This window comes from Phyllostomus discolor, chromosome 5 (assembly GCF_004126475.2).
Source record: "Phyllostomus discolor isolate MPI-MPIP mPhyDis1 chromosome 5, mPhyDis1.pri.v3, whole genome shotgun sequence".
Classification (NCBI taxonomy): domain Eukaryota; kingdom Metazoa; phylum Chordata; class Mammalia; order Chiroptera; family Phyllostomidae; genus Phyllostomus; species Phyllostomus discolor.
This window is the reverse complement of record NC_040907.2, coordinates 150,713,198-150,724,036: the sequence shown is the minus strand read 5'-3', so window position 1 is coordinate 150,724,036 and position 10,839 is coordinate 150,713,198. Positions and strand designations below refer to the sequence as shown.

Genomic DNA, 10,839 nt, shown 5'->3' with positions numbered 1-10,839 from the left:
GCTGGGATGTCAGAGAGCCTCCTGAGGATAGCAGTAAGGAGGGGAGTAACCAGTGTCCTGCCAGAGGGGGAGACAGGTATGAAGCTAGAGGGGCTGCCTCTGGGAACTTTCTCTCCCTCACCTCCCTGCTGGGGAAGGAACCTCGCAGCCCTGGTGCCTGCAAGATTCCGAACAGCCACCCAGTTCAAAGGAAGGATCATGGAACAGGGAGGACAAAGGGGCTTTCAGATTAGAAACCAGACTGTAGTTTCCACAGGCTGATGAGGTTGGTGTGGTCGTTTATACCCTCTTGCTGGCTATGCCAGGTGCTCTCCTTGGATTCTGGCTACCTCACCAGCATACCTTTCTTTTGGCCCACAGGGCCCTGAGGTCTCCAGCTCTCCTCCCTGCTTTCCAGCTGCCCCCACTAACTCTACTCCTCAAGACTACGAAGTGAGTACAACTGCCCAGCCATCCCTCCCTTTCTCCTGGCTGTGTGGGAGTAGAAAGAGCCAAGGAAGTAACAAAGTCAACCAATGCGAGAAAGGTAGAATGGTTCCAGAAAAGCCACAAAATTCATGCAGTCCCACATTATTCATATGGACATTTAGAAAGGGTAAATTACATCGTTACATTTATCTAACACGTAGACAGGGTCAGAACTATATTATTCTTCATAGTAAGGAGCAAGTGGTAGAAGAGTTTGAATGCACATACACAAATGTGTGTGTACATCCACGCACATTTAACTAGTTATAAAAATTAAGGAAGGAGAGTTCATGGTTAACAGTGGTTTGTCTCTAGAGCATGAAATTAGGATGATTGAGTGCCTTCTCTTTTTACTTTGTACACTTCTGAACAGTTTTTTTTTAGATTTTATTTATTTACTTATTTACTTTTAGAGAGGGAAGGGAGGGAGAAAGAGAGAGAGAAACATCAATGTGCAGTTGCTGGGGGTCATGGCCTGCAACCCAGGCATGTGCCCTGACTGGGAATCGAACCTGCAACACTTTGGTTAGAAGCCCGCGCTCAATCCACTGAGCTACGCCAGCCCGGGCTAACAGTTTATTTTTTTAATGAGCATGTATTGCTATTATATTTTAATGGATACATACTGGCATTTATTTTACATACAACTGTTATAACAAAACAAAATGATAAAAACATAGTGTTAACTGGACCTTTCTCTATCATATCCCTGCCGTTTCCTCGTTTCCCTGAAAATATTAGAGCTCTCCTTTCTCACCACCGACCACCCCACACCCACCCCTGGAAAAGCAGGAAAAGTACTAGACATAAGTGAGCAAATCACTTGGATTCCCCAGACTCAAATGGGCTCAAGCATGTCCCTGAGGAGGAGGAGCTTACTTCCACGCGCCCCTAGCATGAAACAGGAAATGTCAGATTAGACCATTCCTGAACACTTGCTCTCCAGGTGGGAAAACCAAACTCCACCTAAACTTCACAGGGGCCACAGGGGTGAGCAACCGGCAGCTGAGAGCAGTGAGAGAACATCTACCTTCCATTCCCAGTCCTGCTACTGCCTGTGTGGCCGTGAATAAGGAAGGCCCTTCTCTCCGGGGCTCCACCTTCCCCATTGAATGGGGAATGTCAATGCCAACCTCTGAGACTGCTGACAAGACCATACAAGGTAGTACAAGTAGAAACACATTTCCAACTGCAAAATATTCCACTGAGCTGAAGTAGGGCTGGGGACTTACTAGCCTCTGCACACAGGGAGGCCACTTTTTATTTTGAGTGAAATTCATGAATAGACGCGGAGAGAAAAAGGGAGTAAGGGAAGGTGTTCGGCAGCTGGCGGCATTTCCCTCCACCCTGAAAACCCAAAGCATGAAGAGGAGCGGGGGGTGCATGCGTGTGTGCGTGTTTGGGGAAGAGAGTGGGTGTGGAGCACACACAGCCTCGGATTCCTGACTGTAGCTGTTCAAAGTGGGTTTCGAGATCTGTCGGTAGAATCCTGCGTCCAGGCTACAGGCTTCAGGCCCAGGCCACGGGAGGGAGGAGCCAGCAAGGACATCTATTAACTCCCCTCCCACCTTTTCCAGGTCCTTCGTCAGCAGGCTGTGGCTAGAAGCAGGGGGGAAGCCGGGTGGGGTGTGTCCCAGAGCCAACCCCAGAGTAGGCCCCGTGCTCTGCAGAAGAAAACCAGAGCCTGGGCTCCAGAGGACCCCCTTCTGCCACTCCCCCGCTCTGTTGCCACTCCATCTGGGGGTTGTCTTCCCTTCCACGAAATGATGGGGTTGAATAGCAGGGCCCTTCTGGCTCCGTGACCATGGTCATTCTGTGTCTGACCATCAGGCAATGGAGCTTCCCAAACAGAGGGCCCATTGGAAGCTGGGAAGGGAGTGTCTGGGATTCCCTCTGGCTTCCGTTAGGGACAGACACAGGCAGGTTCCTCCCCCCGCCCCCACCATCTGGTTCCTGTGCCCTGCCCTAAATGCCCTGGAAATCTGTGAACTCATTTTTTTTGAAGATTTTATTTATTTGTTTTCAGAGAGAGGGGAAGGGAGAAAGAGAGGAAGAGAAACATCAGTGTGAGAGAAACATTGATCAGTTGCCTCTCCCACACTCCCCACTGGGGACCCGGCCCACAACCCAGGCACATGCCCTGAGTGGGAATCAAACCGGCCATCCTTTGTTTGCAGAATGACGCCCAACCTGCTGAGCCGCACCGGTCAGGCCTGGGAACTCATTTTCCTTTCCCTCCCAGAAGGAAAGGGGAGATTGGGGAGGCAGACGGCAGAGCCGTGTGGCACAGTGAGAAAATGGAGGGAGACCGGGGAACCTGGCACAGAGGCTCCCTGCAGGGACCAGCAGAGACGGCACATTCACAGAGGTCAGACAGACCAAACTTTATTCGGAAAAGCATGTTAGTAATCACCACCAAACTCTTAAATGAGGCACTTTGGTCCCCTCTCCCTACAACCCATCACCCCTCCCACACCCACCCTTTCTTTTGGCCTCTGTAGAATGCTGGAAAAAGCCTCCCCTGGGTCCGAGTGTGATCCCAGACTCTGTGCTGGGAGCAGCCCACGGCAGGCTTGGGCTAGACAGTCCTGCAGTCCAGAGAGAAAGGCCAGTGAAATTGCCTCCAGTATCCAAAAGTTCTGGGCCAGGTCAGGTGGCTGTTCCTCTGGCACAGGGCCTCAAGGGGAGGAGGGGATGGGTGCAGGGCCATCTCACATACCCTTCTCCCATCTGGAGAAGCAGCCGGAGGCCAAGCAGAAGGCACATCTAGAAGAGCCAGTAAGCACTGGAATGTGTCAGGCACATCTGGACAAATAAGGTACCAAGAAGGCCAAGGAGAAATCTGCTCCTGAGTAAGGTCACCTGACCACAGACAAAGCACCATGGGCTGGGGGCGCTCAGAAGACATCCTCCCGGGCCTGGATCTGAGCTGAGGATGTAGCTTACACGGTGTCTAACAAAAGAGAAAAGGAACAAAAGCTGGAGCCAAAACCCATCGTTTAGGGCAGGGAGGCACCCAGCTCAGTTCCAGGTGTTTGGAATCTTGTGTCCAAGTCACAGCACAAAGAGAAGCAGGGTTTTTCTTATGCTGAGGCAAAACAAATCTTCGCCCATCTTGGCTCGCCAACTGGATGGTGTTGATGAGAAACCAATCCTTCCCTCTCCCCACTGCAAAACCTGTGCTAATACAGGCCAGAATGGTATTGCCTGTCCAAGGAAGCAACCCTGGGAATCTCCATGGCACCTGCAACACGGAAACCTGCAACAGAAGAACCAAAGTCAGTGGGTTGGCGAGGCGCCCCCAGGTATCCCAGCAAAACGCATCCCCAGGCTCTGCCGGCACAGCGGTGGGAGCTGAGGGACTGGTTGCCCTGCCCGGAGTACAGCAGCAGCAGCGTGCCAGCCTAGCTGAGACACTGAAGGGCTCGGTGTTCTGGGATTTCCCAGAGCAGAGAGAGCAAAGACAACCACAGTTTTAATGGGCGCAAAGTTCAGTTTTGCAAGAAAAGTTCTGGAGATGGATGGCGTGATGGCTGTACAACAATGTGGATGTACTTAGTGCCGCTGAACTATACACTTAAAAATGATTAATTTATGTATATCTTGCCACAATTTAAATTATTTTTTAATAACCATGTTAACAGTATCTAACATTATTGGCCCCCTGCTACTATGAGGAGGGACCTAAATAAAACCAAAATTATATTCTGGAGGGCAGGCCCCTTGTACTACAGGCTTCTCACTAGGCGAGTGTTCTAGGAACCCATCCGTATCAGTGTGCCATCTGGCGTTGTTATGAGAGGCTGCATTCAGCTTCAGGGAATTTTTTGAAGACTCTTGGAATGCGTTTGCCCATGTCATGATGAGTGACTTACCAGCACACCTGCCCACACTGTGCTGAGTGTTTGGCAGTGTTTGACCAAAACCGGCATGACCCTTGTGCCACACCCTCCCTAGTCACCAGATCTCGCCCTGAGTGACATTTTTTTGTTGTTTCCAATTTCCCTAGATGAAAAAAAGCCCTCAAAGGTAAACATTTTGCCAATGTGGAAGAGGTGAAACAAAAAATGTCAGAAGCACTAAAAGGCATCAAAATCGACACATTCAAAAACTGCTTTGAGCAGTGGGGAAAAAAATCTCGATAGGTGCATTGCATCAAATAAAGGACACTTTGAAGATGACTGAAATTTAAACTTCACAATTTTTAAAATAAATAAATTGGTCCCCCCCTCCCCCCCGTATATTTGTGTAGTATAGCCTGGTCCTGAAGAGGCCGAACTGCCAGGGTTCCCATCCTAGCTCCACCCTCCACCAGCCGGGAGACTCTGCTCAAGTTCCCCGACCCTCTGTGACTCCTCTTCCTCAGACGGAGCAAGGGCACGACCATCGAGCCCACCTCCACAGGGGCGGCAGGAGGATGCAGTGAGGAGGTCTAAGCGCCCTACGTGGTGCCAGGCACACAGAGGGCCAGGGAAGTGCTGTGGTGAGCGTGGACCCCACAGAAGAGCCCCACCCCACCCACATCTTCAACCCTACAACGGAGAAGTCTAACACTTCTGCACCTAAACCTTAAAAACGAGCTCGCAAAGGCATGTTCCGGCCTCCCCTATTCTAGTTTCCAGCCCAGAGAGGGGAGTTTTTTTTCCCCAAAGAGCAGACCTTTGAAGGATTTAGCAAAACAGGTTGAACAGTCACAACTCTTCAAACATTGTGGAGATTAATGGCACCCCACCAACTTGCTCTCTGGGTAAAAGCCTGTAACTTTTAGAAAAGGTGGAGCACTGTATTTTTATTCACAGGCCCATGACCCCTCCAGAAAACCAAGAAGTGTCATACCTTGCAGCGGCCGGGCCAGCTGCTCACCCCAGCTCCAGAGGGCTTTCTTCTGCCCTCGGTGAGTGTGACCAGCGGTCAGCGCCAGGATCTCTCACAAGTGACGTGCCTTTTGACTGGGAAACCAGCTGGAGAACTTGGGCTTTGTTTCCCCAACGATGTGAAGGAACGTCCGGACCCACCAGTCCCTGGGGCCTCGCACTGGCCTGTCAGCAGCAGCTGTTTTCCCCATCGGATGGGCCCTCCCTCCGCTAGAGAAAGTCCCCGGGAAAGAGTGAGCACCCTGAATCTTCGAGCAGACCAGAGCCTGTGGGCGGGGCCGCTTGGACGTTCCGCCAGATACCCTTAAGTGGCAAAATCTGATCCAGGCCCAGAGGCAGTAAACACTACTCTGTCTTGTTTTACAGCAGGGCTTCTCAGCGCCTTTGCGGCGCTAGTGACTCTCCAAGAAGGAGGAGCAGCACCTTTGACAAACCCATTTGGCCCGGAAACCCTCTTTTAGAGGGTAGCTCCTGAGCCAGGATCCCAAGGAACGCTGCTGTTTTCACGTAAACAGCGCCGGACTGGGAGCTGGGAGATGGGGTTCTCACGTTCTTCTGGCTTTTCTTCCGAGCCAGCTCTAGGGCTCCATCTGTAAAACTGAATGGGGCTCACCCTAACATTCCCTGGCCGTCGGGTGGGATCCCTAATGCAAAACAGTTACTGGGAGGTGGGAATGGAGCGGGAAGCCTGTGAGAGGAAGGCTGGGAAGCTAGTGTGCATTTGGGCCTGGCCTCGGTGAACCTCGAGGACGAAGGTGGAGCAGGCAGACGCCAGAATAGAGCCCACAGGCCCTGACCATCCATCCTCACCTTTGGAGATAGGCCCCACCTCAAGACATCAAAGTACGGAGGCACGGGCCAGAAAGGGCTGCGCAGGTTGACCGCAAAATCCCAAACTAAAACCAAACTCATTCCGGAACTAGTGGAGGCCTGTCCCCAGCTCCACTCGCGGCTGCCTGCTGTCTTTTACAGCACTCAGGGCTGGAAGAGGGGCCGTGGAAAGGGAGTGTTCTTCCTACCGCGGGGCGGCCGGGAGGAGGCAGGGGCGCAGCCGGGAGGAGGCAGGGGCGCAGCCAGAAGACTGCTAACAATTTGGGAGCCTCCCCGGATCTACGCGGCGCCCTGTCCACGTCTCGATCTTAGCAGGAAAGGGGAAGAGGAATCGCGAGGTCTCGCCTCCGTTAGGCCAGTCTGAGTGCGCGTCCGTCCTGCGGGTGTAGCCCTGCCCGGGCTCCTGGAGACGGCGCATCCCGCACAGTGGTCTGGACTCGGGGCGGTGGCGCTGCCCTCTGGCAGGAACTGCGTGTCAGGGGGCCCGGGCGCGGGAGGCGGCGGGAAGGCAGAGCAAGGGAGGGCGCCAGAGCGTATACGCGCGGGGCGGCGGAAGGGCTGGGGCGCTGGTCTCTTCACGGTCCCCCGCCCCGCGGCGGGGCGTCCTCACGCCACCTCCTGCTCGCCCTGGCAGCGGCGGCAGCAGCCGTAAAGCGCCGAGAGCAGGTAAAGGCCCAGGCAGAGGCTGCCGCAGACGGAGGCCGCCAGGAAGGCGTGGTAGGCGCAGGGCATCTGGTAATCCTTGAGGTTGCAGTAGCTGTGCTTCTGGGTCTGGTCGATCATGATGGCTGTCGCGGCGCCATAGAGCGCAGCTGCCAGCAGGTCGTGAGCCACGTTGACCACGAGCCAGCGTGAGCCCAGCACGGGCACCAGCTCGTGCTTGCCCAGCAGCGTGAGAAAGTAGAGGCCCAGGGTCAACAGCCAGAAGAGCACGGACACGAAGAGCGCGAAGTGCACAGGACCCTGGTACCTGCTGGTGGCGATGGTGATCCAGAAGGAGGCGCCGGCCACCAGCTGCAACAGCCGGAGCACGCCCAGTGGGCCGCGCAGGAAGGCCCGCTGCAGGCGCACCGCACCGCGGGCCGCGCGCGCCTGGGGCGGCGGCTGGCGCGGGGGTGGCGGGAGCATGGCCCGCGGGCGCGGTGGTGGCGGCGGCGGCGCCCCGAGGAGCGGAATGGCTGCGCCTTGCTCGCGGGGGCGGCCCGGCCAAAGTGCCTGCTGCGCCCGCCGCGGCCTCCTCGCTCCGTCCTAGTCCTCCGCTCTTTCTCCTGCTCCCACCCTTCCTCCCCTCTCTCCTCCCCTCAGGCCTCCTCTCTTTCTCTCGCCCTCTCTCCACCCCTCCTACCCGCCCTTTCCCTTCCCCTCGTCGGTCTCCACCCCCACTCGCTCTTCCCGGCTTCCTGCCATCTCTGTTTCTGTCTCGCTCACCACCCTGGGGCCACCCTTTCCCGTCAGCGCCAGACTCCCAGCTCGGATTCTTGACTCCTCGGGGCAGGGCGGAAGGCGCCCGCACACCCCAGGCAACCGCGGGCCTTCTGCTACATCCAGCCTGGGTGAAGGTTGCCACATCTGGGGCCGCCCTGCCCACCCTGCCTCCCCGGCTCCGGTCCAGCCTTGGAGGGGGAAACTGTCTTCTGGAGCATTCCTCCAGTATCTGGCTTGGCCCCGTTTTTCCTCTTTCCTCCTGCATTAGCGCCCCACCGAGGCCCTAGAGGAGAGCCGTGCTGTCCTTGAGCTGACATGCGTTCTCACCTGGTCATCCGGAATGTCCTGCCAGGGTCCACCGCACACTCATCCCGTCGAAAGCTGGGTTCAGACTTTGTCTCAGCCCTCCGAGTTCTTCATGTCAGAGAATGGGACCATCCATCCATCACGGGCCCCACTGACCCTCCCACACACCACAAAGCAGAGTCCAATCACTGTTTTCCAACCCTCCTTGACAAGAAATCTTGCCTAGATTAAAAATATGCCACCTGATACAGCCAGGACACAAACCCAGGTCCCAAGAGACAGCAAAGCCCATGTCCTTAACCACGAGGCAAAACAGCCTATAATGGGGTCTACTGATGCTTTACATCAGAGGTCCCCAAACTCAGGCAGTGGACCGGTACCTTCCGGGCCTGTTAGGAACTGGGTGCACAGCAGGAGGTGAGCTTGAATGTAATGCACTTGAATCATCCGAGGAAACTATCCTCCCCACCCCCATCAGTGGAAAAATTGTCTTCCACGAAACCGATCCCTGTTGCCAAAAAGTCGGGGACCACTGCTTACATCATTGTTATTGCTATGCTTTACATATATTCTCATTTGAGCCTCAAAACAACCCAGGTGATATCTACAATTAGTTTCCTCCTTTACTGAAGGAGAAAACGAAGCCTAGAGGGGTTAAGACCACAAAACTGGTCTTTCCAGCTGGTCTTCTTCTCTCTCCTTTGATCCGACGTTCTGTGCTGTGGCATCTTCCTAAAACAGACCTGGTTGTTTATTGCACAGCCTCCCCCACAGGGTCAGGTTCTATCTCTTCTCTAGGCATATTCCATAACCTGGCTCCAGCCGACAGAGTTTCCTGATTTTTCACTTCTTTTCTTAACCTGTGATTCCACCCAGCATGTCAATCCTATCAAACTTCTTAAATTTCCCAAATAAGCTTGGAATGCCGCTCATTCCTAGATCCCACTTGGCAGCAGTTCTGAGTCGGCCACATTGTGACCACTGGTGCTTTTGTAACCATTGTAACCAAAGATGCCGTTCCATCTTTGTCTGTGCCTGGCACACAGGAGACTCAGTAAATGTCAGTGGAGTGGATGGCTGAGTGACTGCAGAAACAGCAATGGACCTGAGAGGACCCTCTTACCCTGGGGACTGGGCATGCATCAGAGCCCCAGCTAACCCTATCCTACAGAATTTGACCCTCATCTCCTGGCATGGGGTCAGTTTATGACCTCTGACCTGGCTAAGCAGCTCCCGCTTCCAGCATCCAGGCTCCCCTGCAGTTGGGGGAGAAAAATCTGTGTGGCTTCTCAGAGGACTAATGCCTCTTACTGCCAACACAGCCCCACCTGCAGGTACTGAACAAGCTCTGAATGCGTATTTTATTTTATTATTTTTTAAACATTTTATTTATTTATTTTTAGAGGGGGGAAGGGAGAGAGGGAAAGAAACATCAGTATGTGGTTGCCTCTTGCGCGCCCCCAACTGGGGACCTGGCCCACAACCCAGGCTTGTGTCCTGACCGGAAATAGGCGACCTTTTGGGTTAGAGCTCCCCCCACCCAACCCACCGAGCCATACCAGCCAGGACCGGGTGTCAATCTTGAGAAAGGCTGGGGCTAGGACGAACAAATGGGTTCTTAATCTGGGTGCTGGACTGAAGACAAACTATCACTGTGAGTGAAGAACCAAACCGAATAAACATTTAGAGAATCCTCTCTTCTTAAAAAAAAAAAAAAAAAAAAAAAAAAAAAGCATCTGCAAAGTTGAGGGTGGGGCGCCACCTAGTGGGCATAGGCCTTCAGTCTCACCAGCCAAGTCCTACGCGGTACAAGGAAGGAAGTCAACACTGTGGCTTTGGGAGATATTTTTAGCCTCTGGAATCCTGAAGACAGTCCAAGGGGCGGGCGCAGACTGCAAAAGTGTAACCATGCCCCAAAATCTTGATTCCTCCAACTCAACAAACATGATCTAAGCACCTGCTGGATGCAAACAATCTGGCAGTGGAATGCAGGAAGAGAAACAACTGCTCTCAAAGTGTTTGCACTTAGCTGATAGGGGAGGGACAGTTGCAGACACCAAAGAGAGCGATAGATGAGAATGATAAGAAAAAATGCAAAAGGGAAGGAGAAAGTATGTGTGATAGGAGGGCTGTGGAAAGCTGCAAGATGAAGTGTCATTTGAGGGTGGAATGAATTTTGACAAGCAGAGATGGGGGAGAGGTGTTACTGAGCGAGGCGAGCCTCCGTGCATGCCGGTCTTCCCCGGACGTTATCACTGGGAACGCCAAGCATGCAAAACCATGGCAGCTCTTCCCTCCCCCACTTCTCAGCGTTGTGTTTGCAGCCAACAACTTTGAGTGGGACATCTTGTCCCAGACAAAGAGCAGGCTTGCTTGCTGCTTGCTACAAAAGTGGTTTTGGCCCTGGAAGGTGTGGCTCAGTTGATTGAGAATTGTTCCATAAAGTGAAAAGTCACCAGTTCGATTCCCGTCAGGGAACATGCCTGGGTTGCAGGTTTGGTACCCTGTTGGGGTGCATAAGAGAGGCAACCAATTGATGTTTCTTTCTCATATTGATGTCCCCCACCATATTTCCTCACTCCTTTTTCCTCGCTCTAAAAAGAAATAATTTTTTTTTTGCTCTCACCAGCATGGCTCAGTTGGTTGAGCATCATCCCACAAAATGAAAGGTCATTGATTCGATTCATGGTCAGGGCACATGTCTGGGACCAGTCCTTGGTTCGGGTGTGTGTGAAAGGCAGCCAATTGCTGTTTCTCTCACACTGATGTTTCTCTCCCTCACCTTCTCCCTCCTTTCCCTTCTCTCTAAAAATAAATTTTAAAAAATTAAAAAAAAAAAAAAAAGCCTGGCTGGTGTGGCTCCGTGGATTGAGTGCCAGCCTGCAAACCAAAAGGTCATCAGTTTGATTCCCAGTCAGGGCACATGCCTGGATCG

General features: G+C 53.3%; 1 protein-coding gene across 2 annotated transcripts; it reads right to left on the bottom strand.

Annotated features, from left to right (window-relative positions):
- Window positions 1-2,837: 2,837 nt before the first annotated feature.
- On the bottom strand, window positions 2,838-7,480 carry MARVELD1 (MARVEL domain containing 1). 2 transcript variants are annotated; one of them, XM_036027118.1, is made up of 2 exons: window positions 5,305-7,480; window positions 2,838-3,727 (listed from the first exon to the last, which is right to left on the bottom strand). In XM_036027118.1, exon 1 carries the CDS (start codon window positions 7,299-7,301, stop codon window positions 6,780-6,782), a length of 522 nt encoding a protein of 173 aa, XP_035883011.1. In that variant the 5' UTR covers window positions 7,302-7,480; the 3' UTR covers window positions 2,838-3,727; window positions 5,305-6,779. The 2 variants fall into 2 exon arrangements, with proteins under 2 accessions (XP_035883011.1, XP_028368065.1); XM_028512264.2 differs by having other exon boundaries at window positions 5,484-7,480.
- Between the last annotated feature and the right edge of the window lie 3,359 nt (window positions 7,481-10,839).